We start from the raw sequence: 24114 nt of genomic DNA, 5'->3' as shown, positions 1-24114 counted from the left end.
AGAGGGACCCAGTTTACCTCAGAACTGATGTAAGAAGCATACAGACTCATCAGAACTAGGCAGCAATTTACCACCCCATACAACTCCAGATGTAATGGACTTTGTGAGAGAGTCAACATAGTCTTAAAGAGCACACCGAAGAAAATATGGTGGAGAAAGCACGTGATTTAAGCAGATATCTACAGGCAGTATTATTTGCTTACCGAAATTTCCACAAGTAAATACAGGATTTTTACCATTTGAGCTACTATATGGAATAACAGAACTAGTTTTGATGCAGATGTTGAAGAGACCTCTTGACTCGCAAATGAAAGTTTGTATGCAGCTCAAAGCAATCAGACGCACGTCTTTGACAAGAAGGCAAAGTATCAACGTTTCATGGTCCGATAGAAGATATTGGTTCTCCTACCAAAAGATGACAGCAAACTCGCTCTGGTCAATAGAATGAAATATAAGGTGAAAGTGAACAGAAAAGCCAAGATCTACCATATCAATCTGCTGAAAATGTACTTCAAGAGTAAAGAAGACCAAATAGGGTGCAGCCAGGCACAAATGGATATTGCAGGTGTAGCTGTCATAAATGTAATAACCTGAAGGTAATGATTTCATCATACAAGATGAAAACCTACTAGACTTAAGCTTGCTAAGCGGATAAGAGAGTACAAAGACATCAACATAAGTGAATAATTTAGTGGAAAGCAGAAGAAAGAGCTAGTACACGCATGCCTTCATAAATTAACTAGGCAAAATAGACCTCATGCAACACAAGATCGAGATGACAACCAGAGATCCAGTAAGCCCTACCAGATGTCGTATGCAATGAGAGACCTGATCAAACAAGAAGGCGAGGTAATGTTAAATGCTGGAATCATTGAGCCTTTGAATTCAACCTATTGTTCACCACTGGTAACTGTGACTGAGAGGGATGATTCAAACCACTTTTGCATATATTTTTGGAAGCTCCACTTCGTGACGAAGTTGGACTTTAAACCTGTGGGCAACACAGATGTTATGATGGCAAAACTAAGTAATACCAAGTTTTTTATCAAGGTTGACCTCTGTGAACGTTATTGGCAGATCCCTATGAAGACATGATCTCAAATGAAGACAGCCTTTGTGACACAAGACACATAGTACCAGTTCAAAGTGAAGGAAGCATTTCTGACCATCCGACTCGCTGAGCGCTTTATTGGTTATTTTGTGCTGGACAACCAATAGTTAGACATAGAAGAGGAGGAGCTAACTCGCACAGAAGATACAACAGTTCCAGTGACCAAGCAATAAGTCTGAAATTAACAGGATACTATCGGATGATCATCCCAAACTACGCTGAATTCGCTACACCACTAACGGTTCTCAACAAGAAAAGCCAACCCAAGAAGGTGAAATGGGAAAAAACCAAAGCAGATGATATCCCAGAAACTGATGAATCCTTAGAATGCTAAACTTCAACAAACCATTCATTGTTCGAGCTAATACATTAGCTGTTGCAATTGGAGCAGTATGTCTGTAAGAGCCTCTGCATGGACTGTTTTTCATAATTTACGTGAATCAAAAGCTGTTAAGTAGCGAGAAGAATTAGTCTGTCTGATCGAACAGAGTGTTTTGATATATAGAAGTTCCAGAACTATCTCTACAGGAAGGAGTTTATCGTCCAGACGAAGTATCAACTACTTGCATACACCCAGAGGCACAAAATCAACAGTGCGAAAATCAAGTAGCAGTCGTTGAACCTCCAGAAATACAGGGGAACTGCAAATGTTAATACAAACTGTATGCGTAGATTATGTGTATGAATTGAAAACAGTCTTTCTATATATTAGTATAAAATAGTAAAATAATTATAAATATTTTGTTCTTGAAGAAAGCTCATTTTTAGATTTACATGACCATCTAAGTTTAATGTAAGTGTTAAATCTAGTTATGTTTAGTGGAAATAGTTTATTGCAGTTGTTTTATTTTACGTACCTGTGTACGAATCATACGTCTTCTAGTTATTTCTACGGTTGTGATTTGGCGCTTGTATTATTGCGTTATGATACTTTAACCTAACATGTTTTTCTTGTTTTGAGCACAATATCCGCTATTGAGTAAACAGTTCTAATACTCAACAAAGCTGTAAATGCGCGTACAAAATAGAGTTCCAGTTAGTTATATAGAAAATATGAAGAAATTAGTGAGAAGTACAATCAAATCGATCTTAAATGTGTTGTTGTAAGTTTAACTGTAAAGGGAGTATAGTGGCGCTTTTTTTAAAAGTGAAATTATCGCAACAAAGAAAAAAAACTTCAATCTTAACTTCAGCCTATAAAGTACCCCGTAGCACTTCATCCACATTCATGCACAAGTATGCAAACATAGAGACAATATCTGATAGACTTTTGCATAATGTACTAAACTATTTTAATAAGAATTGGCATAAAAATGATTTAATATGTGATCTCGACAGATACTACGTACATGATGAACATAGTCCTAAGTACCTCTCTCCTATAAATATATATTTAAAAAATATAAATCAAGATGGCCACCACACACTAGACGCTTAAAACTAGTATTATTTCTTTTTTATGTTTTATTTTTTTTCTTTTTATCTTCTTTTGTATTATTATTATTATTTAATTTTTCCGATAAATATATATGGAAAAAGGAAATATATATATACACGAAAAAAAGTGAAAACAAATAATAAAAATTGAACAAAAGAGGAAAAAAATAATGAATGGATAAAGGCAAAAGAAAAAAAAGGGCAAATCAAGACAATACATGGACATTGCCCTGAAAAGGGCCGGAGTACTGTAGGATACTCTGGCCCAAAAGCACTACAACAACAACAAATATTAAGAAGTAGCCGACATGAAAGTTAGGGATGGAGGAAGAAGTCTTGTGCACCTGACCCTCCTGGGTATTTAAAAATTAAACATACCCAAATACCCACAAAGAAGAAGCGAAGCAGAAAAAAATAATTTATATCGTCAATTGTATTGTAAAGTAGCTGAGCCAGCCTTTGTGGATTTTGACGAAAAGACAATTATTTAAGACCCCGTCGCACCAAACATGCTCGCCTTTTCAGCCGTGGGGGCGTTATAATGTGATGATCAATCCCACTATTCACTGGTAAAAGAGCAGCCCAAAAGTTCGCAGCGGGTGGTGATGACTAGCTGTCTTCCCTCTAGCCTTATACTGCTAAATTAGAGACGGCTAGCACAAATAGCCCTCGTGTAGCTCATCGCGAAATTCAAAACAAAGAAACAATAAAAAGGTGGTTTGTTTGATGTTTGTTTATTGTTGAAATTTATCGACAACTCCTTCTATAAAGAATTCTGTCCACACATCCGGATACATAAAACGTGACAATGTTTAATTTTTTATTTTATTTTGTTTTATATAAGTTTATTTATATCTATTTTATACTAAAAAGGTTGGTACCAAGTTGTTAACACTGTAAACATATAAAGTTATTTAGTTTTAGTCAAGACCTATCAACAACTTCTGACCAAAAAACGCTATATACATAGATTAGGCCTAAAAATGAAACCATTTAATAACGTACCTTATTACATACCCATATTACTAAGAGAAAGGAAAGTTTTAATATTGAATAAAGTACTGTTATTTTTTATCAAATTAATGTCTAAAAATTAGCAAATAAGAATATTAAGTGGTGAACTTCCATAATTATCCTCCATTCAACTACGAAAGATGTTAACACTGACACACAACGAATGTTCTACTTTCACTGTTAATCAATTACTAAAAGATCTCAATAATAACTACAACATTGTTTATCTTACAATAACTTAGATTTCTTGAGTGAACTAGTAAATTATTCTAACATACTCTTGGGGAAATTAACAAATGGTTCTACTACCGGTTGAGTGTTGAATTCGGTATTGTTTTCTTAGTAGTGTTCGGTATTTACTTTAGTAAATTTCAATCGTACAATTTCAATTGTTCTCGTTTAAATCGACTGTTAGTGAACAACAGTTCTCTTATTTTACTATAATAGTGTCACATATCAATCATTCAGTTCTGGTCAGAAATTTCAAATCGATTTGATTTATTTTTCTTGATTTATAAGTTACTAAGAAAAATAAATATACATATTAATATTAGGCATATAGAATCGTATTTGGAGTTGTGATTAGCTAACGTTACCATAAAAACTCGCTCAGATGTTGAGACAACAGTAGAACAAGAAATAGTGTAAATTTGTGTTGTCTAACTGATTTCCATGTAATTTATCACTTCAAACAATTAATAAATAATTTAAAATGAAAGTAAAGAAGAGCGAATAATAACATGTAAACTACACTAACATGAACCACTAAAGCCTAACACGACTTTCGGGCAAAAATAATCTTAAACAGTTCAAAGCATTACTGTTGACGGCTGATGCTGTACAAGGTATAAAAATTCACAACAAAGAACGCGTGTAGACTAATGAGGAAAAGAAAATCCGCTAAAAACGGCCAGTTTGAAATTCTTATTATTACCAGCATACATCAAAAATTGTTTGGTATATTTCCCCAAACCTTTTATATAACATTAAATAAGGTACCGCAAAGGTCATAAAGTTATTAAAAAGACGATTTGTTTCTTCTACAATTTACATAAGCTCAAAAATACTTTAATTCTAGTGTAAATATACTCTTCAAAACAAGAAACGCAAAAGGGATATTTTTGTTATTTTAAAGAGAAATATATGTAATAACGTTACAAGCTCAGAGTATGTGATGTTACACGTGTTAAGGCACAGATTGTCAGACCAAAATGACAATAACAGTTGTGCACTTTGAAAACGGAGGAAAACATCGGATTTTTCGCCAAAACGCATGCGTGTCCAATAAATTTGTTTGAGAGATCTGCATGTTCTGCAAGTGCAACATGTGCAAAATCCCTATAAAAGTGACGGGTTCTCGGTTTCTATAGCTCAGTGTTAAGCCACCGACACGCAATACAGTTACGCCAAGACTGACTGAAGCACAACGCAACAACGCCATTGGTCGCTTGGAAGCAGGCGAATCTCGATCAGATGTTGCCTAAGCTGTGAATGTCCACCCAAGCACCATCACAAGGCTATGGAATCGTCACCAACAACATGGATCAACTCGTGACCGTCCACGATCTGGCAAACCTCGTGTGACCACGCCCGCACAAGATCGCAACATCCGGTTACGTCACCTTCGGGATAGGACCACCACTACGACGTCTACTGCCTCAACCATACCAGGGCTGCGTAGGATTTCCGATCAGACCGTACGCAACCGTCGACGAGATTCTTAGGCCCCATGTGCAACCCATCATGGTGAACGTCAACGTCGTTTTTCAACATGACAACGCCCGTCCTCACACAGCCCGACTCACCACTGTCTTCTTGAGACACCACAACATCAACGTTCTTCTCTGGCCCTCCAGATCACCAGATTTAAACCCCATCGAACATCTTTGAGACGAGTTGGACCGACGTCTGCGACGGCGACAACCTCAACCGCAGACTCTACCTTAGCTTGCAGCAGCTTTGCAGGCTGAGTGGACAGCTATTCCACAGGATGTGATTCGTCATCTCATCGCTTCCATGGGCAGGAGATGCCAAGCAGTTATTGATGCTCACGGGGGGCATACTCGTTATTGACGTTGAGTGACGTTAAACTTCACCTAGTGAGTAAGGATTTCGTCTTTGCAGACTTTGGATGTTCAGCAGTGAATGTGCAAAGTTTCACACATGTCATACAGAACTACCCGGAATAAACTTGTTAACAATTTGTCTCATATTTTGCCTTTTGCGTTTCTTTTTTTGAAGAGTGTATATTATCATTACTTCTTGAAGTTAGCTTTTTCATAAATATCTTGTGTTCTCTTAAAAACCTTAAGCAGAAGACGAATCAGGAATTACCAGCCAATAATATAAGAACATTAGATAATTGTAACATGTATATACTCAATGCTTTGTACAATATACAATCGGTGTCTTTAGGGAGGTAATCCTATATTATGTGTTAAATGAAGGAGTAAAAAAATCAATACGCATAATATTAAATTTTATTACACGTATATGTAGAATAATTAATTTAAAAAAGACACGAAGGTTTATTTGAAGCGATGTCTTAGACGTATATGTTTTATTCTAAAAGCCTTATTTTCTACTGGTAAAAATTCATACTCGCTTAGTGCAGGTTATGTCTTAGTCCAGGCTTATATTTGCACATTGCTACATTGTATGCAAAAACATTTATCTATACATAAACTATAAATGTTAATTATATTCTCAAACACATCTCTACGACAATCTTCAGCTGCAGTTTAACATTTTTACATCTCTAACTAATGAGGTAAAATAGTCAATAGCAACAATAAATCATCACGTACCGTATTATCTTGCTATGTTTATTATCATTACAATGTATAAAGTTAGTTACCGTATCAAGTAATCCTTTGTTATAGTTGAGCATAAACAAAGCCAGTAAACAAGATAAATAAAAATTTAGAATTAGAAAAAAAAATGCATATAGGGATCGTTAAAAGATAAACAGATATTATTTACTTAAGCTACAAATATCCATTTTGACGTTCAAATTTAATTCTAGATAACAAACAGCACAAAGCCAAAATAGGTGTTTGCAGACTTGTTTCCTTACTTTTTTTTAATCGTCCCTATTTACAAGACAAATAAATGACTGGAAATTTAAAAACCTGAAGAAACAGTAGACATTATCTATTCAATCTGCAAATCCCTACTTTGGCTCTATGCTGTTACTTAGAATTACATTTTGTGAACTGAAAATAAGGATTGGTGGTTTGACCATTATTTGGTCTACAATGTTTTCAGCCTTACTTTCTTACTTTTTATAGTATCTCTATTTGCATGTTTTAAATTAAAATTTTTTATTTATCTTGTATCTGCTCTATTAGTACCGATGAAGCCTTTCGCTTAACATCGTGAATCTTCGGTACGGCTGGAATACGAAGTGCATGGGAGTGATTGAAATGTTATTTATGTTAGCAAATCAGATAACATCAATTGTTATGGTGTAAGCTGGAAAGAATCAATAAAATATAATTTTTATCAGTTTTTTTCATGTCACAAAACATCAGAAATAAATTATGGATTTTTTTAAGTTAGAGACAAGTATTATACAGCTTTGTGTGAAACTCTGAAACAGACAGACAAGATGACCCCTCATTTCACATGGAAACTTCAGTTTTCTTCAGCAGTTAGATACAAAAAGCTAACAAAATAACAAAGTTCAAATTGTGTGTATTTTTGTTAATATAGTTTAAAAGTTTTAAAAAGTTAAGATGTGCTATCATGAGATTATTATTTTTCAATGCATATTTATCAAATTTTAATTGTCATTATCCCACTTAGCAAATTTCATCAATATAGATTCATCAAGAAAAATGCACTTTTAATGTTAATGGCCATGAAGTAGAAAGAAATTCAAGCTAATGGTCTTATTTTAAGCCCTTTATTAGCACAGTAGGGCCTGGCATGGCCTAGCGCGTTAAGGCGTGCGCTTCGTAATCTGAGGGTCGCGGGTTCGCGCCCGAGTCGCGCCAAACATGCTCGCCCTTTCAGCCGTGGGGGCGTTATAATGTGACGGTCAATCTCACTATTCGTTGGTAAAAGAGTACCCCAAGAGTTGGCAGTGGATGGTGATGACTAGCTGCCTTCCCTCTAGTCTTACACTTCTAAATTAGGAACGGCTAGCACAGATAGCCCTCGAGTAGCTTTGTGCGAAATTCCAAAACAAACAAACAAATTAACACAGTAAAATATAATAAACAATACAAATGTGTAAATGTCTATACCATTCTCAATGAGGTGATAATTATTTTATCGGTTACTTATTTAGTTTGTATAATTGTAACAGATTTGTACGTATATATTTAATGATATAAGGTCTCTCAACCACTGATCCATCACTTCTACGTTTCCGGCCCGTGGGATTTCACTAAAACAAACAAATATGCAAAAGCTGACAGAATATTCGTACGTAAGTCGTAATTGTTCTTCGTTCTACTTGTATTATAGCAGTCTAGAACAATTTAAGGAGGCAGTGAACCGATCACTAGTGGCTAAAATGTTGAGAAACCATGAAATGTCGATAGTGAAATTTCGTAATTATATTGTGAACTGTTATCAATGAAAACGTCCATTCTTTGAATTATAATATAAGCCTTCATGTAAAACCACGTGATTAGTTTATATATGAATAAAGATAAGCTATTATATGTGTGTATATCAAGTCATTATCCAGAGTTAGTTTGCTCGATTATAGTAATTTTTTTATATCTTAACTGGAAATTGTTCGACAGTTTTAGGTTTTTCCTATAGAGAAGTGGAACCCCCAGTGGCTCAATGGTAAGTATACAGGCCAACGACGCTAAAATTCGGATTTCGATACACGTGATTGACAGATCAAAGATAGCACACGTTGTGTAGCTTTGTGCTGAACAACAACCCGAGAAGAGGGAAACAAGTGTTTCTACTTTTCTAAATAGATTTTGGGCTTCCATCATCTATAGTTTTCTGATTCGATTACAATTTTTTCTACGCTAAATGGACAATTTCGGATGGTGTACATGAGATATTTTGTTTTAGGACTTTTGCCCGAGAAATAAACAAACATCTTGAAAAATAGCAAATTTTCACTTTCTTATAAGCTTTTGGCTTTGAATTTAAAGACATTACTTGTTTTTTGAATTTCGCGCAAAGCTACATGAGGACTATCTGCGCTAGCCGTCCCTAATTTAGCAGTGTAAGATTAGATGCAAAGCAGCAAGTCATAACCACCCACTGCCAACTCTTGAGCTATTCTTTTACCAACGAATAGTGGGATTGACCGTCACATTATAACGCTTCCACGGCTGAAAGCGCAAGAATAGTTGGTGCAACGGGGATTTGAACCTGCGATTACGAGTCGAGTGACTTAACCACCTGGCCATGCCGGGACGGTTATTAAAAAAGGAATCTATTTGTCATATGTGCCGTCAGTGTTACAAAAAATAGGTCAAATGTGCATGAGAAACAAGACTTGTCTATCAGCCGTTACTCCTCAATATCGTTAATGGCATTTAAAACAAAACTGAACTAAAGGATACATGTGAAGTCTATATAATCTCTTGCAGACAAGTTTGAAGTTTCAATAGTGAACACAGAAATACCGTCGAAAAATTAAAAACTGGCGATTTGGCATTGGCGAAATATATGACGAACTCTTCGCATAACATTGAATTGGATAAGGTTCAAATTCTTTGAAAAACACGATGTAAACACATGAAAATTTCAAGAAATTATTAAATAAAAAATGCTTTAAGTAAATATATGGGTCCAGATGCCAAAGAAGAGAATTTTTGAAAATATATTATGTAGAGGGCTCTGAACAAATTCAAATTACACACATACATTTGCTTCTATTAAAATGAAATTTCATATTTTTCTTCTGGTCTCTACAAGACAGTAGAAATGTTTTCAACGGAAACATGCAGAATTCTGATTACACTAAATTTTAATTGTGTGTTTCACTTTTAACTTTGTACAATAAATTATCGTACAATTATAAACGTTAAAATTCTGACTTATTTTATGTAACAATTTTCCATTGTACCGCACTTATTTGGCCCGGCATGGCCAGGTGGTTGAGGCGCTCGACTCATAGTCTGAGGGTTAAGGGTTCGAGTTCTCGTCGCACCAAACATTCTCGCTCTTTCAACCATGGGGCGTTATAATGTGACGATCAATCGCATATTCGTTGGTAAAAGAGTAGCCCAAGAGTTGGTGGTGGGTGATGACGACTAGCAGCCTTCCCTCTAATCTTACTCTGCTAAATTAGGGACGACTAGAGCAGATAGTCCTCGTGTAGCTTTGATTCAAAAACAAAAATAAACAAACCAAAGTGACAATTATTGGTTGCTTATCTAATGGTGACAAAGATATTGTGATAACTTCATTATGTGGTCACATATAGGATTACAATATGCTGAATATGTTCTTTCAAAGTTTTGCGTTATTTCTAAAACAAATGTTTGTCCTAAATTCAGTTAAGCAAAATGAGATAATTCAACCATAATAAAGTTAAAATGTAATCCCTCAAGGATGAATTGCAACAACATAGCCACACTGGAGTTATGTTATTTTACCAAGCAATCAGCTGCTTACCGGACAGAATGGCGTAGGTTTTAAATACATGTTATAATTACCTTTCAAGCTGAGTTTTAACAAAGTTTCAATATAAAATGCAAACGTATTGGATTTTATAAAGATTGGTGCTTTACATGAAAGTTAATACATACATGTCAAATTCTCCAATCGCACCCAATTCAAAATTTGAAGCTGTTTTTAAAAAGCGTTAAAATACTCACAGGAATATTTCGCAATGCATTGTTGTATAAACCTTTATATTGCGCAAAAATATTTGCAACAGAGGTAGGTGCACTTTTCTCTGCTAAATATATAATTAGGTACAGATAACAAGAATAAAATGGGATCATTTACTCTCAAAAACATATACACGTTTGGTTTTTTAAAACAACGTTAGTTTAGCAAACATATAGGTCACGCTGTTTGTGGTGATCGCTAAACAATGGCCACGTGAGTTGATGTACAGGCGCCAAGAGTTTGGCGGACACCGCCGGTGAGTGTCTGCAGAGAACCCTGGAGCATGCGTCATGCAGTAGAATAATCAATATTGACGTCTGAGCTGCAAATACTGCATAGTAGCTGGAGCACAGTTAACTCATTTCGCATCACAGCACTATCAGAAGGGCCATGGTTACCATTTCGTTAAAACAATCTGTTTACCTCTCTTCACATATTTTAAAAACGACGTTATAAGAAAGAAATATGAATCTTTGTCTTCAGGTCCCCTCTTCCAATATTAATAAAATATAGGTGCGGTGAACCTACTCCCCTTTTCGTAGTGAAATTTTTTACCCATTCTTCTACCTCAAGCTTCTTGCCTGGAATTGTGCTAGCTGGTTGTCATGGTTACCGAAGATCAAAGACAGGTGGGTTTTCCCAGATTGTTGAAAAAGCTAAAGTTATGACTTTATATTCCTAAAATACGTACCACTAGAATAAAAACGAGATTAATAAATCAAAATTTTCTGTTTTAGTGAATGCACGTACTTCTACGACACATATAAAACATTGTTAATACTAAGAATAAAAAAATAAAAAATACTAGCATATTATCATATTGTGTTAAAATGTGTCTTCCTACATTTTATTCAAGTGTCCTGCAAGTGGTTTATGGGGTTATGGTATCTTTATTATTATTTTTATGTTTTTTAAACTCTCCTCAATCCATGTATTTAATTCTTTACACATTTAACTTCGAAAAATGTTCAGATGAACATCTCTCATGTAATTTGGATGTAAAATATCTAAAGTTATTCCTTTGAGTATATTTACTAGAGCTTCAAATAATGACTTATACATGGAAATTATTTGCTACAGAAATGCTAGTTATGCAGATAATATAAAAATTATCCCGTAAGTATGCAATGAAATAAGAAATTATACAAACTTTACATTTATTGACATTTAAAATGCTGTACATAATTAATACAATTCCACCATCAACAGCAACGTAATACGTTTTGTTTTCATGAGTTAACAACAACAAACACATTTCTACAACTTAGACGTTTTTCGACAAGCCATAATTAATAGGATTGTCTCGTCTTTAGACGCTATTCACCCCAGCTACAAGAAACAAGGGGAAATAATATAAATCTGGTAATACAGACCTAGACTCGACTTCGTTAGGCCTAGAAGTCCACACTTTAATTATGCATTCATATATGTAAATTACGTACGCAAAAAAGTTGCTGCTGTGCAATTGGAAACCTGATTTCTTAAAAAGTTTTAATTAATGGATGTTGTAAATATCGCATTCAACATAGATACAAAACAAATATATATATAAATCGACCATAAATGGCATTAAATTTCATTTAATGTTATTTTTCGCTTCATGTTACGCGTTTATACCATTGCATACGACTGTGTTGAAATCCGTTTTCTAGCAGGGTACTTTAGTATTCTCCCAAAAAGTGTTATTAGTTAGTTCAATAGACGCAAGATGGCGCGCTGGCTAAGTGTGAAATACATTCCGTATCATGTACAGATTGATCTTTTACTTGGAATGTTTCTGTCCCACAACATGACAAATAAAAAATTTAGAAATTTAAGAAAACCTGTAAATAGAGATAATAAAAAATAAGCATGCAAGGCTGTAGACACTGCTTACAGAAACTGCAAACCCCTATTCTGGCTCTATGTTGTTATCTAGAACTACATATGGAGGAGTAAAAATAGGAATTTGTAGTTTCACTAAGTCGTATCTTTAGCCTTGTAAGCTTACTTTTTTTACGATTTATATTTGCAGGTTTTTAAGTTTCCATGTTGTTATTTATCATGTTTGTTGACTTTGTTTATTCTCAACTATGAACACAGGATTATTTGATATGGTTGCTAACTTTATACATTGTGAAGATAATAATAAACATAGCCAGTAACTAGCTGATACAGTTCATGATGATTTATTGTAGCGATTGATTGATTGATCACATTAATTCTCGATGCAAAATATTAAGGAAGCTGGAGATTGTCGAGGAGATTTGTTTGAGAATATAATGAGCATTTATAGTTTATGTGTAACTAAGGTTTTAGGATATACTTACTGCCACTGTGGTGTATTAATTAAATAGCCAGATAAGAAACTCTTAAGGTTTGGATATAGCCATCCGTAATTAATCAATTAATTAATCATTGAAAATACTGCTAGTCAACAGTACCCTCTAGGGCCCGGTATGGCCAGGTGATAAGGGCGTTCGACTCGTAATCCGAGGGTGGCGTTTTCAAATCCTCGTCACCAAACATGCTCGCCCTTTCAGCCTTGGAGTTGTTATAATGCGCCTGTCGATCCAACTATTCGTTGATAAAAGAGTAGCCCAAGAGTTGGCAGTGGATGGTGATGACTAGCTGCCTTCCCTCTAGTCTTACACTGCTAAATTAGGGATGGTTAGCGCAGATAGCCCCCGTGAAGCTTTGCGCGAAATTCAAAAACAAAGAAACAGTACCCTCCACTTCGAAGGCTTTGTCCGACCTTGAACTAAATACCGGTTTGATTGTCACTTGTTATAACATCACAGTAATTCAATTATAAGACAGGTTTCTCTCCTTTCCGTTTTCCTTTCCGTTTCTTATCCGCTTGACCGCTTTCAAGTTGTTATTATACTTATTCATAGTGTTTTGATATGTTTCATTACCAGTAAATGATAATTTCAAAATCTTTGTCTCACTCAGTTAATCAAAAATGCTCTACACATTTTCACTCGAAAAAAAAAAATACAATGATGTATATTTTTAATCATTTCGGGTAGAAAAAAGTTTAACTCCAGTTTTGAATATTGTAGATATAATTATTTAAATTAAGGATAAGATATTTCTGCTTTAAGCCCCAGACAAATACAGAAACATTAATTACTCAAACCCAAGATAATGGGTTGAGGTCAACTGCGAGGAACACTGATTTGAAACTACTTACCGATTTATCCAATTAAAATGTTTGGATGGAGAGAATTTTGCCGTCCCACTTTAAGTGCTTCGTTAGAGCACTTTCTTACGACTTCCATTTTTCGGGAGTTCTATCAAGAACAACCCTTATATACATTATATTAAGTTAATAGTTAAATCATAACTGTAATATTTAACGTGTGTGTATATGACTTGGCAGAGACGTAGCTAATTACTTAAAAGATTGGGTCCATAGGTGCGAGAATTTTGGATGTTTCAATATGATATCGATCATAGCTTCCAATTCCGATTGTTTCCAAGTGGCCAAACCTTAAACAAAATTTTGTTAATACCCTCTTCCTTCATTTCATTGTTGTGCAAATCGGGTAACTGCAGGTGGTTCTTATATATTCACTATATATATATACATACACATATGCTCTGATTGTAAAACATAGTGATATGAACACAAGAGATTTATGTTTACTTGTTTGTTTTTTTAATTTCGCGCAAAGCAACAGAAGGGCTATCTGCGCTAGCCGTCCCTAATTTAGCAGTGTAAGACCAGAAGGAAGGCATCTAGTCATCATCACCCATTACCAACTCTTGGGCTACTCTAACAACGAATAGTGTGATTGACCGTCACGTTATAACGCTCTCATGACTAAACGGGCGAACATGTTTGATGTTATGGAGATTCGAACCTGCGACCCTCAAATTGCAGGTAGAGCGCCCTAACCACCTGGGCATGACAGGCCAGAGGATTATGTAAAGCTCTCTAAACATCGAATACGATATAACTTTTTCGCATCGCGGAACAATACTTTTATTACAAAATGACTATATACACACGAATAATGAAGTCCTAGAAACTGGATATGCTAAATATACCCTAATTACTACAGCGATAATAACAAATAAAAGGTAAACGAATGAAGAATAATTAGCTATTAATGTTGTTCATTTTGAAACATAACAACCATAGACGATAACTGCACAATCATAACTGCAAAGAAGAAACCATTTGGGGATATTTTATTACCTAGTAAAAAGAGATAAAAGTCGGTAATGCCAAATGTAAGCAGTATTTCCGAAAGTCCATACTGCAGCTTCAGAAACTGACGCAGGTTTATGATCTGTCTCCATTTACAAATAGGAATCTAGTAACAGAGAGACCAGCAGTTGAGAACGGTGACTTACCATGTGTACAAAGTTCTGTTTGTTTTTGTATAAACACAAACCATACAATGGGCTGTCTGTATGTATGTGTTTTTCTTATAGTAAAGCCACATTGGGCTATCTATTGAGCCCACCAAGGTGAATCGAACCTCTGATTTTAGCATTGTAAATCCGTAGACTTACCGCCGTACTAGCGGGGGGCGGGCTATCTGCACTGTGCTTTGTACAGATATCGAACATAGATCCTCACGTATACAGCTATACCACCAGAGGGCTCTTAAGGTAAAACACATGTAGTCTATTCTCTTCACGGTCTGACAATTATTAGTTGGAAATGTATTATTCTCTTCATTGCACACAACTTTGGGATACGTTTTGGATACACCTTGAAAAGCAACAAATGGATATATTATAAAACTAATTTGACATTTTATGAGATATAATCCTTTGTCTTTGTAATTTCAACCTTTATTATAAAATGTGAGGTATTTTGTATCAGATTTTCTTGCTATTTTGAATTTATGAATATGTTATGTAAAACGTATTAGAAAATATGATGTCGCATAATTTAATTCCTTAGCTGTGACGCAACAAAATCAGCAAAAAAAAAGAAAAAAAAACAAAAAAAACACCACAGAATATACTTTTCCGCATTGCTCCGGTATCAAGATATTTCAGTAACCAAAGTTGCAAAGGTTCATATCGGAAAGATAGTTTCTATTACTTTTATTATGCCGTGCTATGTCACGAGATACATCTGCTTGTGTCGTATCTGCATTGAAGATGCTTTTAGTTTTGAAGAAACCGAAGTAGTGGTTCTTTTATGTCGCACTTTCGACCCTATAAATAACTCGTATATGAATAGGCAGCGGTGCTTTGAATATCGGTACTGTCCAAAGATATAACAATAGACCTCTATGGTGCTGTCAGTGTTATCAACATACATCTTCCACGTATCCATGCTTCTTAAACAATAAAAATTTCTCATTTTTTTTTTCGCAAGAAGTTTAACTTAGACGTATTTAAATTTAATGTAGAATAAACGTTACTATACAATTATAATTTTGTACTACTTTTGCAAGAGCGAATTTAGGCCTAAATACCTAGTAAAATAAAAAGAAAAGAATGGGATGATCGGCGGGCTTTATTCATAACAATCAAGGGAAAGTAAGTAAGAGCTCGGTCGGCTTTGGCGGACTGTAAGACCACCCCCTGTACTTTTGCAATAGATGTTTATACTATTTTGGAAATTGCATGTTGGGAGCACATAAAGCGGTTCTCGGTTAGAAAAAAAAAGTCATTGAGCGTAGCTGTAGAGAATAGGCATTAAAAATAACACAAGAGTATTATCATAAATATAAATACACTTTTTTTTCTTCTGTAAAACTTGAACATTGTTGACCAATATTCATAGACATTATTGGTACAGATAGATTTATACTGTTACATATTGGCCTGTCTGCACTTCTTATACCGCGAAGAGTCCTGAATTTTAGCGTTGTAAGTCCATAAACTTACCGCTGATCTACTGTGTAACTATTTTTATTCTACCCAAGACAACCAGAAACTATATATTTCCCAGTTATGATTCATTTATAGGTAGCTTCAATTCTATTGTCTTCCAGTCTCTCAATTACTGTCCATCTTCTTTCAAACGAGATGTAATGTTGAGCTTGTATTAAATCAGATACTGTGCTCAAACAAATAACACTGATATTTCATGAACTGTAAAATGACAAAAAGACAAAAAAATAACAGTAATATTTGGTTTTTATGCGACTTAATTGTGGGTTGAGCTTCTGCAAATATGCAACTGCTTGTGTGTTAAAGGTTTAGGTAATTCAGATATGCTTTTATCAACTTCTTTAACTACCCATGGCAAGTGAAAATTTTCAAGATTCTGTGTAACATACGAAGTGACGAGTCTCTCATTTTTTAAGTTACATATTACGATATCGAATTAGAATTTGAATTTATGGTTTAATTGAATGTCAATGTATATCAAATTTATGATATTTGCCAACAAGATTAATCTATACAATTTCTTTCTTAACACAAAAAATAATACACTTTATAATACCGGTTATTACAAATAATGGTTTATATAAAAGAGTTTTACAAACTTATAAACAAGACTTAGTCTTCTATCTGGGCTGGTACTGAATCTTTTACCGACGATTCACGGAGAGCAAACTAATTCTATGTTGATACACAGAAACACTTCACTTGACGGAAAGGCTAACTAGCTCTGTTTTTGGCTTGACACATGCGGTTTATAAGCTCACTTTTTACCGAGGAATCCATCTCATGCCGTCGAAAAAATACCACCGTCCAAAGTTAATTTTCTGAAGTTAAACGGCTCATCATGTTTGAAACTTGTAAACTATCCTGGTCAAATATCTGTAGTTTTTCTATTAATAAGTGTTTATCACAATTATAGCTTCCGAGATTTATAGTATACTGACTTTAGCGACCTAACAATATCCTATTCTTAAACTGTCTCTCTGCATGGCACAATATATAAACATTTAGGCGAAGTTTCTAGAAAGTTCAGTTCGTTCAACAATACTGGTATTTCCGTAGTTATAAACATTGTTGATTCGTACGCTCGAGAATCTTCTACAAATTAGATAACAAGCAGGACTGAAACAAGCATAGATATTAAAATAAATACATAATATTGAATCTGTTACACAGTTCAGTTGGAATATCAAATGAACAGACACCGTTAATTCACAGAAAATTTGATATTCGTTGTAAGGCAGCCTGAGCACAGCCCAGTGGTTAACGTGCGAGACTAGAGATCTGAAATTCCTTGGCTTCTGCCCTGTTACCGTCAAAATACAAAACAAAACCAAAAATCGCTGCCCGCACTTTGGGACCGTTGGTATGGTATAAGAGTGAGAGTCAAATCCCACTATCAATTGGAGTAACTCACGAGTTGGCAGTGAGTAGTGTTGACTAGCTCTTCTCCTTCTATAGCCTATCGTTTCAAAATTAGGAACGACTAGCGAAGACAGACTAAGAGTAGTATTACACGAAATTCAACAAAACGAATAAAACTGCAACACGGTCACATTAAATGAAGGTTTAAGCTTTTATTTAATAAATAATCCAAACTGATGTGGCTTTCCGACCTAAAGTTTTAAGTAATATCTATGCTGAGAATTCATATCTGAGACCATGCAAACACAGAAGTCTAGCCTCAATAATCTATAAAAATAAACGTGTCGTTATGTCGTCATTGACGATTACAGAAGTATATCTCTTATTATTATTATTATTTAAAGGTATTTAAAGCGAATACTAGAAACGTTTAATGACGCTTTTTTTTTTTAAATTTTCGTAAAGAAAAGCGTCATTAAAAGTTTCTGGTATTCGCTTTAAATACCTTAAATAAAAAGAAAAGCATTTTTACGGAAACATTTGGGTGAATTTTTATGAGGTGACAAGCGTAATTTTCGTAATTTAAGTTGAATTTATGAGTAATTCATATGTTGCATACATAGCTTATAAATGACCTGTAATGTGTGAACTGAAAAGTTGGCTGAGAAATTTTTTATACACTTATAAATGCACAGGACAACTTTTAATTTACTGTTGATTTCATTATACTGTTTGACAATCTATATATATAGGAGGAGATTTATTGAAATGAAGGACAGGTTATACATTAGCATGTGTTTTTAATAAATCGACAAGTATGTTTCTCAGCCAAGATGTCAGTTTATAAATAGTAGCGATAATTATAAACTGACAAGTCAGTTAATAATTTACCTGAGTAACAGAGGTAGAAGAACCCTGAAATATGCAATTATTTTAAATAATTTAAAATAAATTACAATCCTGTGTTCCATACCTTTTGTATATCAATGTGCCTGAATACCATAAGCCCATTATGATTGGTCTTATCTTCCCCTGGCTAAACAGCAACACAAATATCTAAACTAAAAACAACTTATAAAAATATACATATTGTATCTTGCTTTGATTTATACGATTGAGACACCGAGATTCCACTAATTTTATTAATAAACTCGCTGTTCTGTTTTTAATGTTCTCTGTAAACGTTTAATAAAAATTCTTTAATTTTTTCTCACTGTTTGGTAAGAAACAAATATACGAACACCTCACCACAAGTGATTTAATCTTAATTTTACTATATCTGTTTGGTTATTTTGGATATTCGCACAAAACTACCTGTGAAAAATGTCCCTAATGTTTAAGCGATGGATTAGAAGGAAAGCAGCTAGTTAGAAACACCAGCCCAGAACTCCTGAAATATTATTAATGATTAATGGAATTTCACCATCAATGTTATAACACACCCACGGCACCAAAATGAGGAGCGCAATTTTGCGGAAACGGGTAATGAACTGTAGACCTTGAGAATCAAAGACCCGTACATCAACCATCGTCAGGCCCCGCACTTTCGTAACATTAATTCATAATTAAAACTGCGCATTTTACAAATATTCAAAATTTTCGTCATTGTCCATCTGTTTAAGCATACATTTTTAAAAGTTTCGTTAAACAGTTGCTCCTCTTGCTGTTAAAATTGGGTGATAAATGGTCCTCTTGCCTCCTCTCGTCTCCTGCAGCTTTGGTTTGTTAATCATCAAGAGTTATATGTATCTTCTTGAAAAATTGAATTATTTGTTTATAATCTAAACAACACAATGGGTATCGGTTTCCAATGTTGTTGGTTCGAAGAAATAACACTACGCCATTGAGGAGAGCAAATCCATGACATGTGTGTTCTGATCTTTTTGTTTGCAGGAACAATAGTTTGAACGTTTGTTCTTCTCATTGATAAACATTATACAGCTCATTGTTTTGAAAGGAAAAGATGAGCTTAAAACTTGATGAATATTTATTAATTTGATGATTTGGTAGAATGTTTAGGGAGGGTAGTTAGTTCAGTGAACTTACAACTTCAGAGTAGTACTGTGTAGGCAGTGCATCGTTTGATAAACTATATTTACTACATGGAAATGAGAAGGTTGGGTTTATATAGGAAAAATTTGCTGAATGAGCTAACCATACAAGTAGGTCGGATCTTTATAATATGTGGATCGCTATGGATATTGGCTGCTATAGAAAAAGTAGGTATGCCACAATAAAAACTAGGAACACTGTTGTGGGGATATAGTATGTCTTCTGAAACAGGTACACTCTCCACCGAGTACAGAAAATAAAACAAATAGAGCTGAAATGAAGATAATGCGTGGTTAGGGCTAGAGTACCGTACATAAATAGGTCAAGTACAGTCTGTTCAAGCAGCAAACATCCAAGGTAAATGCCCTTGGATACGACATGTTATGCCAAATGCAATTCAAGAGCAAAAACAGCATGGAAGCGCTTTTCACAAGTCTGTAAAATCAACAAGTGCAGTCCGCCTGGACAGAGTCATCCAGGAAAGGTTCCTTGTGATACAGTGAATTATGGCAAGTGTGGTCTATTTGGAGAAAAAACATTCAAATGAAATGCCGTGCATAAGATATTTCATATCATATTGTATGTGTAAAATGCAACGTGAAAATGATAGAAATCAATAAGGGCAGTCTTCCCAAGCAAACATATCCACGGGAAAATGCCTTGGATAGATATCAAGATACCCAAGTGAGGTACATTCAGGCAGTAACACCCAGGAAAAGCCCCTGGTATATATTGAATTATGTCAAGTGTAATCCATCTGGGCAGAAAACACTCAGTGGAATTGCTGTGATAATAGATATAATGCCCTAATGTGTGTATAATAGACAGCATAAAGGTGACAGCCCTTTTATCATGAAGTGATCACATACGACTATGAGATTTTTTTTTATTGTACAACACTCACTTAAGAGATAAACTCAAAGAAAGAAATAGGTCTTAAGGGAAAGGTGATCCAAATAACACACAGCAACAGGTTGAAAAGGAGAATTTACAAAGGTATGAAAAATGACATTAAATTCAAAATCCAGAAACTTAAATAGAATGGGATAGATAAACTCTGTGAAAGGAATGGAAAATAATAGAAATAAAGGAAAAGGAGAAAGATATATGAAAACAGAGATAAGAGTGAGAGACGAGAAACAGTGGACACACAAACCGTGTTAAACCAACAAGGTAAAGAACCTGGAAAAGTGAGAAACTAAATGATAAAATTCACAGATATTGACCACTGGTGAAAGGTAGCCCAAAGACACTGATAAACCAACAATGTGTAAGGTTATATGGATTAGATAATCAAAAAATCTACATGGGTAGTGAGTCCCTGAGAGGAGGCAATGGACTAGGCAAAGGTCATGCATAAAGATAATAGTTGATGACATCTAGATAAAATATGGCTGATTGAGGCTGTCGAAGTAAAGACCTGGATAGAGGTGAGGGAAGGGGTTTCTACTCCAGTAAGGACCAAAGTAGAGGAAACCACGAGTAAGCAAACTAATATGGAGCAGCTAGTAACATATAGCAGGAAATGACCTGTATCAGAGAAAAACTCTAGAGATGAGTCTTATCAGCATAAATATGAAGACCCCTTCAATCCTGACAGAATGCATCTATTGCCAGAGCTGAGGGGGTGTGGGACAGGACACCAAAATAAATGAAGTTTGGCATTCCAGTCGGTTGCAAATACGTTGATATGAGGCATACCCAGATAAGAACATGCCCACTGAAAACCCCCAGGTAAAGGTACTGTTCTGTAGAAAGAATTTGATTAGAGTGGGATAGATGGTCTGCAACTATATTCGTAACACGTAAAACATGACATGCCAAGACAGTGATGATGTTGCTGTGAATCCAGTATAAGAGATTGCGTGTGCGAAAATACAGGGTGTTGGACTTACTGCTTCTTTGTTTCAAGATGTAACTGACAACAATCAAATTGATGAAATGAACCTTAGCCACTCATTCTTGTAAGAGTGTGAGGAAATGGGTGAAAGCTTAACAAACTGTCAACAGCTCCAAGTTGTTGGCGTGTTAAGTAGATTTTTCAGTGGATTACCGAGTTGAATTTTCTTGAGAGTTCAGGGAAGCCTCAACCCATCAAAGAAGTATCTGTGGACAAGCGTGAGTCAGACAGAAGAAGAGGATCCTTCATTGTGGTAAGAGCCTTGTCATGCCATGAAACAAGGAAATAGGATGAACCAAGGGATTGCAGGAAAAATTCCACGAATTGAGAAGAACCCACTGAAGGGAACAAGAGCTTTCATGGAGGCCCACTTCTCCAAGAGAGAGAGAGAACCTCTCAAGTTGGAAAAGGAGGTGAAAACAAAGCATTAGTGGCTGCTTGTTCCATATCCAGGAGCCACAGTGGAAACACTAGGCATAATTGGGATGGAAATTGAACAGGAACCCCAGATGAATGTGGTATAAAGTGGGAAAGAGAAAGAGCCTCTCCACCTTAATAAGAAACTCCACCCAAGTAGACTTCTAAAGAGGGGAGTGAGTGTGACTGGCAGAATGGGCACAGGAAGTGTGACCAGGAGTCAGTAGTCCATGTAATGATGAGGCTGAATACCCAATGAATGATGATCACAAGCAAACCCATAAACAGCCTCACATAACACATAAGGAGCCAGGGCAAAACCAAATGGTAGTGTATGGAACTTGACCATAACCACACCCTCCCTGTGGAGAAACCAAAGATAATGATATGAATACTGGGCAATGGAAGACATGAAAGTATTTGTTTGTTTGTTTTGGAATTTCGCACAAAGCTACTCGAGGGCTATCTGTGCTAGCCGTCCCTAAGTTAGCAGTGTAAGACCAGAGGGAAGGCAGCTAGTCATCACCACCCCCCGCCAACTCTTGGGCTACTCTTTTACCAACGAATAGTGGGATTGACCGTCACATTATACACGCCCACGGCTGGGAGGGCGAGCATGTTTAGCGCGACGCGGGCGCGAACCCGCGACCCTCGGATTACGAGTCGCACGCCTTACGCGCTTGGCCATGCCAGGCAACAGGAAAGTAAGTATATGTCCCTTGAATTTGGTCATCCAGAGACCGAGGAAAAAATCCACCAAAGAGAGATATAGTAGTAGTCTTAGGTGAATTGGGATGTGTCCAAAAATGCATTCAGATAGGATAGATCGATAATAACTCTCCAATCTCCCGTGTTTTAGGGGACAACAAACAGATGGAAGTAAAATCCCATATAAATAAATACCGCATGTTCTAAAGTACTCTACTGAAGACCATTGATAACTGAATCCACTAGATAACTGGGCAAGACATGATCCCAAAACGGATGGTTGGTTGGTTAGATTGGTATTTTATGGCACAAAGCAGCCACGCTATCTGCGCCAAACATCCAGTAAAAAGTTAAAATTAAATTTAGTAAAATTCATAAAAGGAAATTAAAGTAAAATAAAACAAAGTTTAAAAAACACAAATAGCATTAAAACCAATGTTTACATCTAGTCTACAGAGGTAAGAGAAAAATTACAGTAATACAAGTTATAAAGGATTTTCTGTAGCATAATTGTATTCATCATAACTCGCCTGATGTTGGCTTTTCCAGTCCTGGTTCCGAGTTATTGGACGTTACGGCCATTTTCAGAAATTAAGTTTTTAAAAGACTTGCAGCAAAATTTTAATAATAACTTGCCAGGATGACTAACTGGTAGTTCAAACAGCAGCATTAATCACATGAGGTTGACCTTTTCTCTCCTAGTTTCGAGTTATTTCACGTTACGGCAATTTTTTAAATTTCAAATCGAACTAGATGGACTTTGATTCTTAAAAGAGAATCACATTAAAAAGTCTAATTTATAAATTAAAAACTTAAAAAGCATTAAAAATACTAATGACCTTTAAAAACTAAAAACCTTTCCAAGGTGTACAGTGTCACCATCACCAATAACACTGTCTGACGTTATGGATAAACCTTCGGACAGAACATGTTCAAAACGGTGTTGTCATTCAGAGTCTTACCGACAGCAAGACAGTAAAATATAGCTTATTGTGACCTGAGTGTTATACAGACAACACATTGGTGCATCAGTCCCAGATAAAAGAAAATGATGAGTTAAAAAACTGTAACCAATGTGTAGTCTAGTTAGACAACTTACTCTTTCCAATTGTTAATGGAAGCAAGATGGCCAAAGTCTAATATAGGGTTTAATTTAGAAAAGCTTGTTTGCATGTTGCTCACTCCAACTTACACGGAGCCGAGCCTTCAATACAGGACCATAGTCCATACATGGAACAGGCACAGTGGTGATAGGGCCAGAGCAGATAGATTTAGCTGCATTGTTGGTGAGCTTGTTCTCGCGAATATCAACGTGGCCCGACATCCAGAAAACTGGATAGAAGTAGATGTTAAAGAGAAGTAGGCCAGTCGGTTTTGAATATCGGCGAGCACAGAGTGTGAACTAATGTGAAGCAATTCAAGAGCCAGTAGAGAACTAAGCGAGTCA

General features: G+C 35.5%; 1 protein-coding gene across 7 annotated transcripts in view; it reads left to right on the top strand.

Annotated features, from left to right (window-relative positions):
• The window catches only part of LOC143252767 (uncharacterized), a 183940-nt gene that overhangs the window by 12163 nt on the left and 147663 nt on the right, over positions 1–24114 (top strand). For 3 of the 7 annotated variants that reach the window (XM_076505427.1, XM_076505429.1, XM_076505425.1), the window contains exon 1: positions 10705–11010. The exons of 1 other annotated variant lie outside the window; for it this stretch is intronic. In XM_076505427.1, the coding sequence (XP_076361542.1) occupies positions 10987–11010 (24 nt within the window). In that variant the 5' untranslated portion in view covers positions 10705–10986. Of the gene's footprint in view, positions 1–10704; positions 11011–24114 lie in introns of those variants that run through there. 3 more of the 7 variants (XM_076505432.1, XM_076505428.1, XM_076505431.1) reach the window with 1 other exon arrangement.

This window comes from Tachypleus tridentatus, chromosome 6 (assembly GCF_004210375.1).
Source record: "Tachypleus tridentatus isolate NWPU-2018 chromosome 6, ASM421037v1, whole genome shotgun sequence".
Lineage (NCBI taxonomy): Eukaryota > Metazoa > Arthropoda > Merostomata > Xiphosura > Limulidae > Tachypleus > Tachypleus tridentatus.
The sequence above is the reverse complement of the archived record's forward strand: the minus strand, read 5'-3'. Positions and strand labels throughout refer to the sequence as shown.